Genomic DNA, 19,972 nt, shown 5'->3' with positions numbered 1-19,972 from the left:
TTTACTATCATTTGTTTTCATTGGTCAGCTTAGAGCATCGATACATGAAACTCATGTTCTTAATAAATAGAATTCACCCATTGACTTTAACTTATCAAAAAGTTAGAGCTAAAAAATAAACAGTGATTACACAATTGACACTGGTTCACAACAATGCAATCATTACAACTCAAATACACTTTTGTATATTTCTACAGAGTTGTTTGTCCCATGAACAAAGTGGTGATTAGAGAGACAAGGAGTGAATACAATCAGCTTTGCGTGTCATTATGCTGTTATGAGCTGTAATCTGGTCAAATGTGAAAGGGTAAACAAACAGTTTTACATTAATCTCTTCATTAGCTTGAACACCAGCCAGTCTTTGTTGTGCTTGGACTGATTTACTGCCAACACAAAATAGGTGAATGACAATTAGAATAACTGGATACAGTTAAGGACAGAGAAAGCGTTAAATGGTAAATGGAGGGGGAAAAAAATGTTTGGATCCAAGTACAACTTGGTAACAAAAATAACCAGCTACGTGATTTATGCAAGTAAATTCAAACTCAAAATTCAAGAATTTTGTCTATTTTTAATATGAGTGGTCACCTAAAAGGGAATCAGCAGACATACATATATGTTTTTTTAAATTTTAGTCCTCAATTTGCAGCACAATCACAATTTAAAGATTGGAGCATTGCTAATAATGACATTACTACATAAAAATTAAAAAAAAATAGACCAGTCTGAAAGTGTGTGTGAAACTGCTTAATGCTCATCTTCCCTAAACAGTAAAGCCTGTGTGCCACAATCTTATAACTGCAAATTGTTAGAAACATTTGAAAATAATCCAGTCACTGTGATTAAAAACTTTTTAAATGATAGCCTCCTGGCAAAATCAGCTTTGTATTTTGATGCCTCAATGAAACAAACATTTCTTTTACTTTTTTTTAATTTGGGAAAGTAAACGCTGAAAGTTGAAATTCGACAATTTAGATTTACAGCCCCTTGCAAAGCCTTAAAATAAATGAATCTTTCATTGCAGTTGAATAACCTCACACTGGAAATCTGTTGCTTAATAGAGATTTTCTTTCTTACTCTTCGAGGTTAATAGCCATTTTATTGTAGAGCAGCACACATCTACTTTTCCCACTTTTGAAGATAGAGACGTGGACTTTCGTGTCACAACATAGTGATGCTCCAGGCAAACAGGAAGTCATGGATTATTAAATCACATTCCCTAAAAACTTTGATCAACTTGAGAAAGCAGACATTCCAAAAATGCTTCACTTGCATCTATCTCACTGTAACTGTTAGGGCTGACACCCTCTGTGTTACTGAAGATCTTATTAAAATTATTTCTTATTGGAGCATTTTGTTCCAACACACATACTAAATCCACTCAAATTAAGGGCTGGATTTAGTGGATTCAGATTATGCTACTGCAATAAGAGATTGATTTAAGGTTTTTTTGACACATCTTTACCAGCGGTGACGATAAATCAGGGAGGATGCTGTAGATGGTCTGGTCATTATAGATATCATTGACATTAAAAAGTTCAAAATTTTACTAATTAGTTTCTATATTGCCTGGCTCTACTGTAATCCTTGAAAACAATGTACAAGTCTGAGCAACTCACCCTATAAAACTAGGGTTCTCTGAAACTAAGTCTTATGTCTGACTCGGACAATCCTGGGGTATTGATCGATGAGTTTCTTTATACTTCCTCAGTGTATTTATAATAGAAACCAGATATTTACATACATTGTATAAAAATACATGTACCCTTCTGATTAAATCAGACAAATATCCTCCTGTTTTAGGATAAAGATTAGGTTAGGATTACCAAATAATTTTTTTTATTTGCTAAATGCAAGTAGATATTTTTTCTAAAGAAATTTGCGAGTCTTCAAATTCAGAACTTCATATACACCAAGATTAAATTGATTCAAATTGTTAAATCTTAATTACCATGCACCATTTGGAAAAGCTCAGATGATGAATATGTCATAACTTTGTAAGCTTCTGATACATTAGTTCACAATATCTGATGTAATTGGAGGCAGAACCTGTGGATGTATTCTAAGGCAAACCTCAATCGAACTGCTTCCTGGTGTGAGATCATGCGAAATCTAAAGAAACCAGCCAAGAAACCAGGAAGACAACTGTGGACCTCCGCAAGTTTGGTTCATCTGACCATTTCCAGATGCTTGAAGGTGCAAATATTAACAGCATGGGTATGTCCAGTGGTGGTCCAGATATGAACTTGTTTCAGCGTGAAATGTGAGCATCAACCCCCACAACAAAGCATCTTAACATGTTGTTAAGGTGCTTGCTGAAGCTAGTAAGAAAGTGTGATTATATATACTGAAAAATGTCCTGTACCAACATTGGCTGAAACACCAAAAGTAACATAAAAAACAGATTACAGTTAGAAAATGCACTCAGGGCCAAACACCTCAATTTTTGTAAATCCTGTGGTGTGATCAAACTAAAATTTTGATTTTTGGCCATAACGACAATCCCTACAGGGGGAAGCTTGCAGGCCAAGGAACAACATCCCAACTGTAAGGTACAGGGGTGGCAACATCATGTTGTGTGGGAATTGTTATGCAGGAGGGGTGATGCACCACATAAAATAGATGGCATTTTGACGAAAGAACAATATTTAAATATATTGAAAAAACATTTCAAGGTACAGAGAAAGTCAAAGCTTTGGTCTTAAAAAAGGACAATGACCCTAGGTATACTGCCAAATTAGTTACAAAAGAGGTAAGTGAGTCAAAGTCTTGGAATGGCTATTACAAAACTCTTATCTAATCGCATAAAAAAAGAATTGGTGTGTGCGATCAAGGCAGATTGCATAACTGACTCAGTTAAACTAGGTTGGTCTGGAGGAATGGACCAAAATTCCAGCAAACTATTTGTTGAAAGATACCCCAAACATTTGATCCAAGTCCATCCATCCATCCATTTAGAAGATGAATGTATGTAAACGTCTGAATTTGAAGAAAGTTTATAGTTATCTAAAAATCTCCTTATTCTGGCATTTAGCAAATAGAAATAATTTCAGTAATTCCAACTGTTCTAAAGCAGAAGTTCAGGCTGATTTAATGTCAGACGATGAGGAGAAAAGAAAGCATAGATGTCTTTTTGTAAAGAATCTGTTTTTAACTCTACATAAGCTGCAACTGTCACTTAATAGATGAGACCTTTAGGATTTTACACCTTAACTTCAGTCCACCCGCAAAGCTTAGCAGAACCCAACTGACACACTCCTGCGTCGAACAAGTGATTTGGGCTCTTGATAACAAGCTGAGAACCGACTATCATTCAGTGGGAATAGATCATCAGTAACAGCTTTGTTAACAGAACCCTCTCCTCCCTTACTTAAACATTAAGGAAACAATTATGGTCTAGAATACAGATATTACGGTAGCATCTATTACAGGAAGGCAAACCACAGCAATCATACAAAATTCAAAGTATGCAACTGTTCTTTATATTGTACTGGGATTTAACTCGAAGGTAAAAGCTAAATCTTAGGAAAACAAATCAAAGCCATGTTTGATTCTAATATTGGCAAAATGATGTTCTCTACAAATCTATTGCACTTAAAAATAGCTTCCTCTAATAGCAGTCATAATCTCACCGCTCACAAAACCATGTGCAAACTAGTTGAACATATTAACTCATTCAAAAGTTAAGAAAATAACCTGTCAAAACAAGAGAAAGTATTATTGCAATTAAAGTCATCACATTTAGCAAAAGTTAATAAAAAACTGTATATGTGCTACAGAATTCATGTCAGTCACCTATTAGAAAAATATTCATTAATCCTCCTTTACATCAAAAGAAAGAAAACAAAATGTCAATGACCTCAAATCACAAAGGACTGTGTTTTATCTTTCAGGTAATTAATCTTAATATTTTGAATCAAAATACACAGACAAGTTTCTTTCCTCATACATTATACTGGTGCATAGGCCCCACAAAGTGGCTCTAAAGAAAGGACTACTGCGCAGAATCAGTGTTCCAGGTGTAGAAACTGCGCCTACTCAACACACAGCAAGTGCAGGCATGCCAGAATGAGAAAGGCGTCTATTTTTCTTTGAATCCTCGCCTTACTGTGGGGATTTGTGCAGCAATGTGAGATTAGGTGGATCAGGGAGGAACAAATCATTAAGGTGTAGACGATTCACAGGTCACTTGTTAAATAATGAACCTATTATGAAACAGCTTTCTATCAGTGAATATGCTATTGAGACAGACAGAATCTACCAGAGTGACAGCATTTCTGGGCTGCAGAGAGAAACTACTGAAAGTGCTTCTTTCTAAAATGGATCCGGCTCATTGAAGGCCAACAGTCTTCCGATCCATCCACAGGTTGTTGGGATGAAAATCAGGAACTCCCGTTGGATTATTCCTGCCCAAATCCTTCTGTCTCCTCAATGGCGAACATGAGCTTCTCCTTCAGCTGCTCATAGCTTTTATAAGGAGGGAGGTCCAGACGATTGAAACTAAACAAAGAAAGAACAGAAACAATGTTACTCTTGTGAAATTTTTTGTTTTGTCTTTTGCTGCATGTGACTGCATGCTGTAAAAGCATCTGTTGAATAAACATTTTCTGACTTCAAATATGACAACAAAAGCTAAAAAGCCTAAAGTTTCCATTTTAATAAGATATAATAATATGATAAGATTATTTTGGATTTTATCAAATGCCTGCAGCTAAGCAACATTTCTAAAAGCATAAAAAATGTTCTCACCACGTGTGGCTTCGTGGAAGCCAGTTTTCTTTTCCTACTTTTTCGATACAAAACTTCTGTGCACCATTGCTTCCTATTTTCATCAGATACAAGAAAACTGAATTAGAAAAAGCTCATGATGGTGCAAAGAGAATCTTTTTTATGGAAGCAAATGTGTCCCAATATTTAAATTAAAATGTATTAATAAAACGCTCCTTCATTTTCAAAATGAAGCTGTGACACAAATGAACTTCTACAATGTTTTTAGTGCAGGAATATAATTCTGTAGACATGAAATATCTGCTTGATTTATCAAGACATCGCTTAATTTCAAACGTGCTCCGACGTGTTCGGAGTTTTCCGCTCCCGCCGTGCTCACTTCCGGCCTCCGTGGCTTTAGCAGTCAACATTGGACCCAGCCCACGTAGTATGATCCAGTCCCAATTCAGGGACTGGATCCTTCGAAGGCCGTATTTGTAGGCCGATTACGTCACAACGCGGCGACGAAGGCTGTCCCAATTCATGAATCCTTCCGAGACTACTTCAAATGCGGCCAACAAATGTGTCCTTCTTTTGCCCGATTTGAAGGATGGGTCGTGAGTATCTTGCGCGGTCCATCGTTTCCCATGATTCATTGTGGGTCGAAGCAGATTGGTCAACCAGTGGCAGCCATGGCGGACCACAGCGGCAAAAGCTGTGATTAAATTGTGAAAAATTACACTTTCTGTGACACAAATGAACTTCTAAAATGTTTTTAATTCATTGTAGAAGTTTTTAATCTACAATGTAATTTCAAACGTGCTCTGACGTGTTCGGAGTTTTCCGCTTGCGCCATAGTAACTGCCGGCTTGCCTCGCCAGCCTTCCCGGCGGTGAGGCTAGACCATCCCAATTCGCAGCTGCTCACTTCCGGCCTCCGTGGTTTTAGCAGTCAACGAAGGACCCAGCCCATGTAGACCGGGTTCTTCAAAGGATCCAGCCCCTGAATTGGGACATACCCTATTAGATTTTGTTGCCTTTCCAGGGCAGCTGCGGCTTCCCTTAGCAGCTCTGGCACAGATATGGACATGGTAATTTCCCACCGTCTCTGAACACAACCTTCACACTCTCATTTCATCTCGGGAGCAATGCACACCGCTCCCTAACGTGCAAGAGGTGTAATGGTGCGGTCAGGGGTCAGGAGAAGAAGAGTTGCCACTGACATCACTCTCCTGCGCCGCTTGGAATTGCGAAGTCAAATTGGGCCCTGTCCCAATACCCGCACTTCCACCCTTGTGTCCCTGAATTGCGCGTTCCCGTTGATGGGTTCGAGTGCGTAGTGTGTCCCAATTCTCCAGAGTGGTCCTTAGCCCCGCCCCCTTTGTGCCCCACATCTGCCCTTCGGCAAAGCCTGCATCGAAGCGGACTTCGCCGAAGTATATTACCCACAATTCACTGCTGCAGATGACGTTCTGAGCAAAAACCAATCACAACCGTCAACGTAACCAGCCATCAAATCAGAATAATAAGAACTGCGTAAACTTTAGACAGCAAGCCGACAAATATATTTTTTTACTGGTTTTCCAGCCTCAACATTGTTAGATACCACTGGGTTCAGAGTGAGTCTGGGCAGTCAGTAGGTCATAACACTGAAGTTACCTTTCAAACAAACACTGGCACGGTGAGAGTCTGATGCATAAGCCTCCTTTGCTTCCTGCACTTTCTTCTCCTCAAAACAATTGTTTGTTGCAGTTTTAAATAGTTTTTTTAGCAACAAGACGCTGGTTCCTGCCCTTTTTGATGTTGCAGTTACGGTGCAGAGGTGCAAGTCGATGACGTAACCCCTACTGTCCCAATTCTCCAATTTTGCACGCTTGTAACCTGCGCACTTCAACCCTTACATGCACTTGTACAAAGTACACACTTAATAGAGGGGCGTAGGGTGGGTATTGGGACAGGGCCTTGATTTATGGAACACTTTTTGCAGGGCGGGCATGAAAACAAAAAGCATTTTCCTCTTCGTTGCCTCTTTAGTTGTGTCACACAATGAGCAGTCTTGAAGAAGAAAATGAAAACGCAGTTTCAAAGATCTATTAGCAATTTCATTTATGAGTCAAAAAAAGCAGCTATGACTTTAAAATGAAAAAGCATTTCTCTTAATACATTTTAATTTTCAAATTTGACATTTCAAAATGAATTTTGGTCACTTTTTGATGGAATGTCTTTTAAAATGAAATGTTAAAGGTTATTTTATTTATCATTTAAATGAATTTACAAATTGAGCAGTCTTGGAGAAGAAAATGAAAATGTAGTTTGAATTATTTATTTTAAATTCTATTTATGGGTCAAAAAATGCAGCTTCATTTTGAAAATGAAAAAGTATTTCTATATTAATCCATTTTACTTTTGAATATTGGGACACATTTGCTTCCATACTTTTTAACATGTTTGTGTGGATTTTGCATACCCATCAAATCAGCAAAGCCACCCACAGGAAGACGGCAGGTGCCGGTGACAAACTGCAGGAGCCTCATTCGTTTTTCATTGTCCATCTCTTTCACAAACTGCAAACACATCATTTATATTCATATTATCGAAACATTTCCTAATAGCTTCAGTCGAGAAAAATGGAATACATTTTCTTTTTTATTGGAAAATGTAAGTTAGCATATTTCTGCTGAGCTTTCATACAACTCCAGCACCACACGCTGCCAATGCTGTTTTAACTTGAAAACTTTACAGGTATATTTCCTTCTGTATGGGCCAAAACAAATAAAAACATACACTGACTTTATACATTTAACGCCAGGCTTACCTCCTACTTTCTGAACTTCATCATCAATCTAAAGAAATAACCATCTAATTTGAACCCTTTTGCCACAATCGTTATTTTCTTTAACAAAGTTTTCTTCTACAAGTTCACAGTGGGATCTTAGTTTACAAACATTTGCGTTCCATGAAAGAGGAGATTATTTCCAAAACTGCACCAGAAAATGTATGTTTAAAGATTTTTGCTAAGGTTGGGTACATCTAAGAGCTGAGAGGCGTTGCTTTACTTATCATATGAACAAATATAATGGTAATAGAACAAACCTGCCAGAACCAAAGTATCTGCTTGCTGCTTCGAGCATAGTGTCTATAAATTGTGTTTCTCTGCCAGTCCACTAGGTCTATCTCCTGCATTCCACAGAGCATTACCTAAAAAAAAAAAAGAGAGAAGCACAACAGGTTGAAAATAGCACCACCATGAAAGACTACTTTGCAGTATCATTTTTTATGCTGCAGGAAATAGAGTTTTTTCTCTTCTCCTGTTAGGTCAGATATCATGTTGTTTATCGTTATCATACTATAAGAATATTTGATCGTATGCAATTATTTTGTGCTGTTTAGAGGTACTCTTGCTTAATATAACTTGTGTATTAAAGTAGGCCATCTGATACTAGGTGAAATTTATTTTAAGGGATGTATGTGTGCTTCTGGGACTCTGAATATATACAGAGAGATAGATGCATTGCCAAAAATACTTTGTTGAATTTTAAACCATTTTTGCCACTTTTTCCGTTATCACAGTAAATACAGCAAGATCTAATGTAATTTTTAGTCACAATCATCCAACATATTTAAAACTTCCTGCTTTTTAAAGATTGTTAAGAAACAGTCCAAATAGTTCTGTACCTCCAACTCCTTTGCATCGAAGTACTGAAGGTACTGCTGAGGAAGAACTTCATTAAAGCCCTCAAAGAATGCTTGGGTCTGCTCCTCTACACCTCTGGACAGCCTCCAGTCTGCCACCAACCTGTGCAGAAAGAAATAAATACAATCTATCGGCATAAATGTTATATTTTGGAGAATGTAAACGTAGTAAAACATAAGTAGAAAACTAGTGGAAGAAAATGCAGCTGTACCTGATGTATTCCTCCTTGTTTTCCTCAGTTACTTGAATGTTTCCTCCATCTGGTTTCAGCTCATGAGTACTGACCTCTCCCAAGATCTCCTTATCAACAGAGAAGAACATCTCCAGAGCGCATTCCTCTATATTATTGTCCCTGCAAGACATAAAAAACATGTTATAACCAATCCAGTTTAAATAACTGGAGCAACACACTTACAGATCCTTAAAGGTTTTATGGGCAGAAATGAAATGTCTGATATTCATATGAGTGAATTCATGTGACATAGATGAACTTCCATCCATCCATCGTCTATACCCACATATCTATCTCGCTGGAGCCTATCTCCAGTGGTCACTGGCCGAGAGGCGGTGTACACCCTGGACAGGTCACCAGTCCATCACAGGGCAACAGAGAGACACACAGGACAAACAGCCATGCACACACATCTTTAGGGACATTTTAGAGAGACCAGTTGACCAAACACGACTGTGGGAGGAAGCAAATGTACCTGGAGGGAACCCACAGGGAGAGCATGCAAACTCCATGCAGAGAGAACACCAGGCTGGGATTCAAACCCATGATCTTCTTACTGCAAGGCAACAGTGCTACCAACTGCTGCCAGTCTAGGTTATGCATAGATGACCTAAACTAAGGGGGTGAATACGAAGAAAGACAAAACTAACTTATTTGAACTACTTTACACAGTTAACGGTAACATTAACAATTTTTAAAAGTAGCCTTAATTCATGCTCACAAATTAAGACAACTTACAAATTTAAAAAAAAAGACTGGTTTGAGAGACTCTTGAGAGATTTCCAAAATCAGAGACTATTTGAAAGTGCTGAGTGTAACAATAATGTTGTTATTTGGTTCACATTCAACAGAGCATATCTAAGAAACCACCTAACTCCCAACCCGTTTTTTAAATAATGTAGGTTGCACCAAATCTGATATCCAGAGTTCATATAAATCTAATTATGTCATAATTCCGTAATTTCCAGACTCATTTTTCCAGAGGGATTTCATAGATATTTTAAAGTATAAATATAAATCATCACTTTGAATTTATAGCAGATATTTCTCCTGTGGTCTAGTGTTAAACACAGAACCTGCCCTGTGATGGATTAATAGATGAGATGCAGAATGAATTGATGAAAACGTTTGAAAATAATCTGGAAATACAAATATTTTCCTATACTCCATTTTCTATTTCATTACTTGTCCAGACCAGGAAAATACTTAAATGCCATAGTTTTCCCAACCAAGTAGAAAACCTGGATATTTTTTAAAATTATACCTTGCATACGTTATGCATAGAGGCTACCTACTTGATCCAAATGAGTGAATTATAAAATTCTGGATCTATGGACTCCAAGTCTCTAAGAGCCAGGGGTTTGTTCAAAATCCGCTTGTAGAAAGGCAGCGAGAAACCCGTGTCGATGAATTTTCCATGGAACAAGGCCTAAAGGAAAAAGATGTAGGAAAGAAATGTACATTCAGTGCATTTAAATGAAATACATGTAAATCCAAATTTATGAGGCCAACAATTGATTTTAAAATTCATAGCACAGGTACCATGGCAATGAAGCGACCTATGAACTTGAAGTATTTAAGGTGATCTGGATTGATATAGGAAGCCGGGTTGATCTGAAGACAGTAGTTGTCCTTCCCAGCGTACTCAAACAAACAGTACATGGGATTTAGCACTTCGTGGGAGAGGAGGAAGAACCATTCTCTGAAAATGTGACCACAAATGACAAAACATGTAAGCAATCCTGAGTGATGAAAAGATGTGACGAAATTCGTCATGATCCAGATTTTCATGGAACATCAAACGCTTTTATTAAAACATGGTTTGTGATATTTCAACATCGGGTGATGTAATCAACATCCGCAAAGGAAATCTTTGCATACCAAACTTGTGATGGAAAAAAATCACACACCTACATTACAAAATGTCTGAGGGATTACCTGGCTACGCCTCCGTAGTCCAAGCCTTCCTCTCCAGGGTAAATTATCCACAGTCTCCGCCTCAGATCTTGTGGGTGGAAGTTCATAATCTTTTAAAGCAAACCAAAAATTAAACCAGTTACATAACTCATCCACAAACAAGAAAAGACCAGGGGTACACCTCAAAACTTGGTATAAAGGAAAGACCTTACCTGCTGAAATGAATCCTCAAACAAGGTTTTTCTGGAGGCGGTAATCTTGATATGCTGAGGCATCGATAATTGCTAAGAGAATGAACACAAAACACAGTAGTTAGATTTTTTTCTCTCTGAATGATGAAGTAATAAAATCTATGATTGTAAAACAAGACGCAGTGAATAAAGAACAAATCACTTTGCTGTGTAATGTTATAAACGAAGCACATACCTGACACCAGAACCTGAAGTATTGCACTTTGGCTTTGAAGTCCCTAACATAAGTGATCTGTGGACCATTCTCGCTGAAAAAAAAAAAAAAAAAAGACAACAAATATTTTTGGTGTGGCAAGAATGGATGACCTGCAGGTTGATCACCTCCTTTACAAGCAAGAATAAACATTATAAACAGCAACTTACAGGGAAGATTTCCCTGTGCGGGGGTCAATGTAGGTTGTCGTTCTGTGGTTGTGGTCAACAAAGTAGGGAATCCCGTCAACAGTGAACCTCATCTCCCAACCTTCTGGCAGGGGTTTGTCATTCAGAAGTCTGAGCAAAGCATGTAAATAAAAAACAAAAATATACAGGACATGAAAATGGAAAATAAAACTTAAACTTTAGCCCAAAATGATTCACACGCCTGGCAGATTTAGGCTTAAATCAATCTTGTTTGGTCTCCCTAGATGAAATAATGATGATCTGGACTGGCCCAGCCAGGGTCCTGACTTGAGTATGAAAGAGATTGCCTGGATGAAGCTAAAGATTAGGGTGATGGCAAGGAGGCCTTCAAAACACAAAGACTTGGAGATCATCTCCAAAGACAAATCACTCAAAAGTGGAAACATTCAAAAAGATGGTCAGTAGTTATAAGAGGGGATTGGTTTATATAATACCAATAAAAAAATCCTATTGATTATTAAGAAGGGTACAAAAAAATGCTTTTCGACATGACATTTTTAATGTAAAAATGTAAATTTAGGTATATATATGGTAAATGGACTGAATTTATATAGCGCTTTTCCAGTCATACAGACCGCTCAAAGCGCTTTACACTAGAGCCACATTCACCCAATCGCACTCACTAACGCTCACACATTCATACACCGATGCACAGATCGGTAGGCAACTTGAGGTTAAGTGCCTTGCCCAGGGGCACATCGACATATGGCAGGAGGAATCATTTTTGCAAGTTGAGGCAAATTCATCCTCATAAATTAAGCAACACACTGGCCTGTTATTGCTTTTCAACGGTACAACATGGATCTACAGCTCTGTTACTAAAGACAGTTACACTCATAAAACACAAGATGATATCCCCTCACCCCTGCGTCCTTGGGTCTTCCCACTGTGTCGTCCGAGTTGGATGATGAACAAAATACACTCTGCCATTGGTGTCTGTTCTCTTCTCTGAAGTAAAACACATTGTGCATATTTATGTCTCAATTTACTGCTGCACACTCCTACTAACATTACATGTTTACATTCCTATAACAGATCCTTATCATGTTTGTAAAACTCAGTGACTTGAAAGTGAATCCCTGTGAAAATATATTTACCCCAACCATGTGGCAGAGGTCCCAATGGGTCAAACTCTTTACTAGATGTGGCAGCCAACTGGTCCTGCAGCTGAGCCAGAAACAAACATGACATTAAAAGTCTCTGTTAATAAAACAGAAACATAGAAGAAAATTCAAATTTATAAAAAAGTAAACTGATCTAACTTAAATTCTTTATCTTTTCCTTATAGATATTAAATGTGTTTACCTTCATTTTAGTAAATGTACTAAAAATAGCCATAGTTATCTGTGAGTAGGTAAACAAACAATACATAAATAACCAGATGTGTTTTACAGAACTGTGAGAAAATAAAAATAAAAAATGAGATTTTGGACCCTAAATCCTTGCAATCTCATCTGCTTCGCAAAATCAGGAGCAGCCAGCTTTGCCCACGCTGTAGGAAATCCACTAAAATATTTCATAGATCCCAACTGAAAGAAACCAAGCCATAATTCAAGGTACAAGTAGTTAAAGTGTTTGTTCTCACCCCATAAATGAACCTCTGGTTAAACTGCTGCATTGCTCCCTGCAGCTGGCTGCGCTGGTTCTGCCATTCCTCATAGTTACGCACTGACTCCTGAGTGGGCCGTTGCCACGTTGTGGTTCGTGTTATGTGGTCAACATAGTATACTCTGCCCATCGGGTCGACCCTTCGCTCCCAGCTGAAGAACAAGATGTTTAAAGATCAAAAACATTCCAACCTGGTTGTAAATTTAAGCTGTTACAGTCATTTGCCATAAATAAGGCTATAAATATGCATATTTATTATTTATTATTGTATTCTGCTACATAAGTATTCAATGTATAAAGCAGAAAAACTGTTTTGGTACCCTGTAGGCAGAGGCTCTGGCCTATCCCAGGTTGTCCTTTTCTCAATGTGGTCAACATAATACACTCGTCCATTCTGGTCCACTCTTTGCTCCCACCTACAATACAAATAAAATCAAACAAATTCTGATGCGTTTTCCGTTAATGAAAAAATACAAACAAATATCTAACAAACCTAAGATCCTGAAATATCATATGCAAATTTGCATCGGCAAAAGGGAAGTGCCATGTGTCTTCAAGTTTTAATTAGTTCTCTCTAGTTGCGTGACACCAGCTCACAAGAAAAGTTGTCATTGGGCACTATGCAAAAATGTATTTTAAATCCAGTTACATATAAAAAAGTTCAGTCCTAATTTAAATCAGAATTGGTGTTCTACTAATTCTGCTCCTTACCCTGGTGGCAGGGGGCCATTGTTAATAGGGTTGATTCTGGGAGCTGTAGTAGCTGGAGCGGCTGTTACAGTGGCATCTGGTTTGGGACCACTAGCCGTCTGTGAGGAAATGGCCGTTGTTGCTTGTGCACCCGCGTCATCTGGCTGGTCTGAACACCCGCTTGCAGATGCCTGAGAAGAGCCATCAGAAGCTGGTGCCTCACTCAGTTCACTGGGGGAAGAACTACTGGAGGAGCCTGGGGACAAAGGAGATGATAAGGAGCAAAAAGAAATGCGTTAGGCATGAAATATTTTGCAGAATTCTCTTTAACTGAAAGAAGTCAGTAGACACAAAAGGCCTAATGCCCTTTTGTCTATGTAACTGAGGAATATGTATGTTTTTTATGTATTATCTATATTTTTACAGCTGTTTAATATATGAAGTCTTGTGCTTTCCTACTGGGTGAGGCAGCAGGTTTTCGTGGCATAGAAGGGGGAGGTCTGGCAGGCCTAGGAGGACGTAAAGAGGTGGAGCCCCCTGCAGACGGAGAGGGAGAACCTCTACCGCTGACCGTAAGACCATTGGGTACAATGACCCAGTCGTCTGAGTCACTGGATGGAGACGTGTCCCTGCTTGATCTAAAAGTGCAAGACAAAAAAACATTATCTGGAATCTTTTAATATCGACTTGATATACAAAAAAAAATCAAGTTTAGATTTTTGAGTAAAGGTTTACAAGACCTGTTGCTTGTGTTGCCATTTTGTTTTGCATTTCCATTTGGAAGAGGTGCTAGGAAGAAAAGAAAAAAAAACTGTAACATCATATATGATAATGTTAGATCATTTTTAATAATATTTCCACTGATTAGCTTTAATAGTGCCATTCCAACTAATTTGGAAAAGGTGTGTTTTATTGCCTATATTCTTATTAGTGATTACATGGCAATTAAATTAAAAGATAGTGATGTTTCAATCGAATACAATAATTTTATCTTAAAAACTTCTCTATCTAGTGCAAGCTGTCCTAGAAAGGAACTAGATGAATAATATACTGCATTTCTACTGCTCTCTAGTGGCTAATGCATGTAGTGCAGGTGTGTAAACCTTAACTGAAGTCCTCCATGGGTTAAGCAGCGTAAACTAAACCAGTTTAATCATTTGTAAAAGAGGATATTGCATTGGCTATTCTAATTCAAAAAAGGAAGTGTTTAATTTCTCCATTATTTCTACGGTAAGTTTGTTTCTGCTTCCCTTACCTAGCTCCCTCTCTGTCAGTGCAAAGGCTTCTGGGTCAACGTGCATGCCATCCAGACAGACTGACAGGTCCCCAACAACATCCTGGGGGTCTCTGTCAGAGGACAGCTGCAGCGTCTGCACCACCTCACACACTGAGATTAGGAGAAAACGTGGTGTTAAGCTAAAGCTTCAACAGCAGCATTATAGCAAAACTCAGATTTGAACTTGGGGATCAAAGTAGAAACAGCAAACAATGTTCCTCTAAGTCCACATTTTCAGAAAAGAATAAGGTTGGTAATATGTTGATAGTGAGCAGAGACAGGCATGCACTTTTATATAATAAGAGACTACGATGTGTGCAGAACTTGTTAAATAATCAGTTCTCTGCAAAAGAGATAAAAGATCCACAGAATGACAACAGAACTGTAACTTAGGAGTGCTTAAAATTTGACATAAATGGCTGGTTCTTTAAAAGAAAATCTAAAGAAAGGATGGGAGTTGTAGGATTTTGAAAGCACAGTGACATAAAGCTGATAGAAATTCAGAGTGAAACAACAAAGGAAATCTTTTTACATCAGCTTCTTTTATTTGAGCTCTTTACTCAACAACAACTGAGAAAACAAATATCTGCAAATTTCATCAAAATATTTGATCCTACAACAAATTCACAATGTCACTGTCAAATGCTAGACATTAAGAGAGGAGCAGGTTTACAGTACACAAAACATTTAGAAGATAAAAAAAAGAAATAGCTTCATGGAAGACATGTTAACATGTAAACTCACATTTAAGGTCATTGGCTTTGAGGACTGTGTTGATTTCCAGAGTAGCCATGCCTAACAGAATATCTGCCTTCAGTGTGTGATAACTCCAAACACGGAAGATGAGTTTGCTGACTGGAGTCACAATTCTGCAGGGATAAGATTCAGTAAGAACGTGCACTGAAGAAGAGACTGACTACTGATGTTTGTTATGTGTAGGCGAGCAAATCAAACATGGATGTCCTTAATAGAGCATTACTTGCAGACATGTTTATGCTTTAAGCTTCAAGGGTTTTTTGTTTTTGTTTGAAAATCTATGGTGTTGCAGTGTTTTAACATGCTCTAGATTCAGCTGTTTTAACTTGCTTTTCATGGACCATTACTCGAAAATGTGCAAATAATCAAATCTGTCTTTTCACTTTAACCAAACTATCACAGAAACAACATAAAGCTAAAAATGAAAGCTATCATTCTGCTTTGAAAGTGTAGCGTCCTCTTGATATTTAAAGTACACTGAATGCAATATATTATATGTGTTAAATATTTGTAATTTCACTGTGACCAAAATTATATGATTATAGCTTTTCCATAACCGAGCATCGCTGTCATTAATATAAATCCTGAAGTAGGGGGCATGGAATTGCCTGTAGTACAGTTTATGTGTGCATAATCAAGCATGCGGAAGTAAAAAGGTAGCATTTTAAAATGTAATCCAAAGTTTAAATTCAATTTTAAACATTTAAGCCATTTTTGTACTTATCACTATAAGGGGACCTCCTGAAAACATCTTGTGTGCATCTCAAAGATTCAGATATTCAAAAATGTTAAACTGTATCTTTAGATTATGACAGCTAGACTGAACTGAAAACTATAACTCTATGTTAATACCACAACTTCTTTTATGACTACCAGTTTGCACAATGATATAAATGACCACAAGTAAAAAGCATGTATCGTGTGCATTAAACGTTGCATTTAAATTCATATTTTGATTCAATTCTATGCATGTGTTGCAATAATGACTTTTAAAATTAAATAAAATTAAACAGAAATGCTTAAACAATTCCCGTTTTGAGTTGCAGTATTTCAGCTAGCTACAAAGTAGCTTCTTTCTTAGAGACAAACAGCTGTACTCACACAGTGAGGGCTTGCTTCCATTTGGGACTGTGAGTGTTGTTGCATTTTTCTGTTTTCTTTGACTGGCCATCCACAGCTACCTCAACATATGGACTGGGACCAAACCAGTTCTTTTTGTTTTCCTTTAGCTTAGCTGAAAGCACTGGAAAGAGGAAAACAAGCATGAACAACACGACATTGATCAGACTGATTCAGAAGTTGTATTTGGAAGGGATATTAAGACATTATTATTATTAATTTCTAAGCAATATCTTCTTGTGAGTTCCAGACATTTAACTAAACAATTCACTTTACCGACCTCATGTAGATTTTTTCAAGCGATTAGGCCTGTCACGCTAATTTTATTACTGACCATTTGAAAGACAGATCACGGCACAGTATGTTTTAGAAGTTGTGTGTATACCAAAAGCTTTTTTATAGTTAATCAGTGGAAATAAAAGACAGGTTAAGACTGGTTCTTCAATCATCCCTGGGTATAATCACACAACTCCAATGCAGAAAAACGATGGTTTATTCTGAGAGCTAAAGGAAAGCCTAGAACATAAATACCTTAATAAGTCTTTATACCAAGTTTCAGTTAGGTAATCTACCTAATGTGCTGTATAGGTTCTGTGGTGTATATATTTAATAGATCATCAGTTTGTACATGTATAATTAAGCCTGTACATCTTGACTAAATACATGTGATGATTTTTTTCTGATTATAAAACTGTTTTTTTTTTTGTTTAGTCTTTACAAATATTTGTTTTAAACACATTTTATTTGTTTGACTTTATTGTATTTTGACACTTTAGGATCATCTTTATGTCATTGTGTAAATGGAAATGATAATTAAGTATCTATCTGTAGTTGAAACCAGATATTTAAATAAACTGTAAGAAAGGCAACCATTTTTTTCTCCCAGTCTAAAACTAAATCACACTAAACTTTTTTCTGTGTTAGGTCCATAAAAATTACCAAAAAAGTTTTATTTTTGTTTAATGGGAGAAAAATAAGCGAGATTATTTTGTTTTTTTGCCATCCTGACAGGACTGGTGTAACACAGTCGGGTCTATAGGCCGCCATCACAGGCACCTTTTAACCTTTGCCCACAAATTTCCTATGGAACTGAGATCAGGGCTTTGTGTCGTCCACTCCAAAACAGTGGCGCTGTTGTCCCTTAACCTCTTTGTAACCAGTCGCTTGTAGTTACTGTCCATCCTAATTGTGCTAAAGCTTTAACTTCCTGGCTGATTTCTTGACATGTTGCTTCAGTTTTACCACATAATGTTCCTTCCTCATCATGTCATCTATTTTGTGAAGTGTACCAGTCCCTGCAGCACAACAGCCACACATGATGCTGCCACCACCCTACTTCAATGTTAGTATGGTATTCTCAGGCATGTATGCTTCGTCATGGTCATTATGGCCAAATATTTAACATTTTGGTTACATCAGACCACAAGACATGTCTCAGAAAAGCTTTTTGTCCTTGAGTGCATTTGCAGACTTTGATCTGGGATTTCATATTGCTTTTGGAGTAATGGCTCTCTGTGAGTGGCCTTTCAGTCCTTATCAGTACCGGACTAATTTCACTGCACATAATGACATTTTACCAACTTCAGCCAGCATCTTCACAAACAAGGCCTTTGGCTTTTATTTTTGGGCACATATCCACACTGCAATCATCTTTGGGACCGGAAACCAGTCTCCTTCATTGAAAGGTATGATTACTGGACATTCCCATTGTGTTTACAATTGCTTATAGTTATGTGAAAAGACAAAAGTGACAGTTTCGGGTATATAGAGACTGTACCAAGGAGCAACCAGATTTGTGGATGTCCACATTTAGCCTACAGAAATAGTTGTGGTAATCCAAAACGACCTAAAACAGTAAAGGTTTAGTTTTGATTTGATTTCAGACATTGAGAGAAAAAAATGCAGCAAATATCTGGTTTCAACATTATCTGTAGTTCATCAATTTGTCCTAGAAATAACTTACCTGTGACTTGCAATTGGGCCTTCATGGTTCATCCATAACATTTGGTTCTAAGTTGCCTTTAAGAGTGAACCTGGAAATAGTGATAACAGATATAAACAAAAGACACTGCTTGCATTTAACCAGGATGCTGCCTAATGAGCCTAAACAGGCAGCAGAACAGTCATAACCTAACTATAGAAACAATAGCCATGCAAAGGGATAAAGAAAGCAAGCTCATTTACTTAAATAAGGTGGTATATCTAGATATATTATTTATGAAGAACTTAGACATAGATTTAACTTTCATATTTCAGGAAATCTAAGAAAAACATTCGCGGTGAATTTTTCTGTCTGGATAAAAACAAACCACCTAATTTATATATTGATGCGCAGAACCAGCTCTATTTAACTCACCTCAACACATATACACTTAACACATACAATACAATGCATACTGTGAATAGATTTTAACCAACTTTACTTCAACGATCCGATTTTGCAATCCAACGCATTACAATACACTTCACAAGGTGACTTGGTTTAATCTCGTCTATTTCTAGAACCCGTCTAGTCCCTTCCACAACAGAAAATCCCATCATCAACCAGTTGGGCTAATTAGGTCTGACTCAACCTACCTTCACTGATATTTCATTTCATTATATTACAGTAAATGGTATTCGAGATTCAACAAATACCCGGTCGTTTTATTGTTACCCCACATAACCACGTTGGGTTAGGGTTAACATAAATTTTCGTAAACAACGTGTCTTAATAGCTTATTTATATCGTGTAAGCCAACAGTCACACTACAACAACAAACTCTTGCGAGGGTAGGAATAGCATAACGAGACAGTTAAGATTATCTATTCATGTCTTGCGATCTGTTGGTTTCGTAGTTAGTTAAACATCTATCGGGAACTTTGTTCAAAGAGGTTCTGCTCGAGACGAGGATAAGCTAACCGTGCATTGGCTTGCGTTAGAAATGCTGCGAGCATCCGGGCCCTTCAAGCAACATCGATTGTTCCATAAACTGTTTTTAATCCGGCCAAGACTAAATACCCTTACCTGTCAAATACAGTTGGCAATGGAGCGCAAAAGGGCTTCGGTCTCAGCTGTCACAGGGTTGTTGACAGTTAGCTATCAGCCATTAACGGGACTTGAGTATCGCCAGCTAAAATTCCAGCTTTTCCGGTTTTTGCCTTTCAGAATAAAATGTTGTATTCCTAAATAAAGGACACATAAACTAATAAATGAATCAACATTCCACCTCAAACCGGTTGTTAGTGAATTAATTGGAAATTTAACTTGATAAGCTAGTATGGTTGTTCTTGACAGCATGGAAACATGTCTTCGCTTTCTTCCATGCACGTTAAGAACTC

The 19,972-nt window shown here is 37.6% G+C and overlaps 1 protein-coding gene across 1 annotated transcript; it reads right to left on the bottom strand.

Annotated features, from left to right (window-relative positions):
• Nucleotides 1-551: 551 nt before the first annotated feature.
• Nucleotides 552-19,783, bottom strand: itcha (itchy E3 ubiquitin protein ligase a). The gene is made up of 24 exons (XM_047347590.1): nucleotides 19,659-19,783; nucleotides 18,615-18,684; nucleotides 16,634-16,775; nucleotides 15,521-15,645; nucleotides 14,756-14,887; nucleotides 14,241-14,289; nucleotides 13,960-14,138; nucleotides 13,522-13,756; nucleotides 13,131-13,226; nucleotides 12,788-12,962; nucleotides 12,300-12,369; nucleotides 12,066-12,150; nucleotides 11,164-11,292; nucleotides 10,976-11,048; nucleotides 10,762-10,833; nucleotides 10,571-10,659; nucleotides 10,175-10,334; nucleotides 9,928-10,061; nucleotides 8,612-8,752; nucleotides 8,382-8,502; nucleotides 7,800-7,904; nucleotides 7,174-7,270; nucleotides 4,750-4,822; nucleotides 552-4,500 (listed from the first exon to the last, which is right to left on the bottom strand). Exons 2-24 carry the CDS (start codon nucleotides 18,637-18,639, stop codon nucleotides 4,401-4,403), a joined length of 2,607 nt encoding a protein of 868 aa, XP_047203546.1. The 5' UTR covers nucleotides 18,640-18,684; nucleotides 19,659-19,783; the 3' UTR covers nucleotides 552-4,400.
• Nucleotides 19,784-19,972: the final 189 nt, after the last annotated feature.

This window comes from Girardinichthys multiradiatus, chromosome 20, assembly GCF_021462225.1.
Source record: "Girardinichthys multiradiatus isolate DD_20200921_A chromosome 20, DD_fGirMul_XY1, whole genome shotgun sequence".
NCBI lineage: Eukaryota > Metazoa > Chordata > Actinopteri > Cyprinodontiformes > Goodeidae > Girardinichthys > Girardinichthys multiradiatus.
Note: the sequence above shows the minus strand (reverse complement) of the source record. Positions and strands in the feature narration are given on the sequence as shown.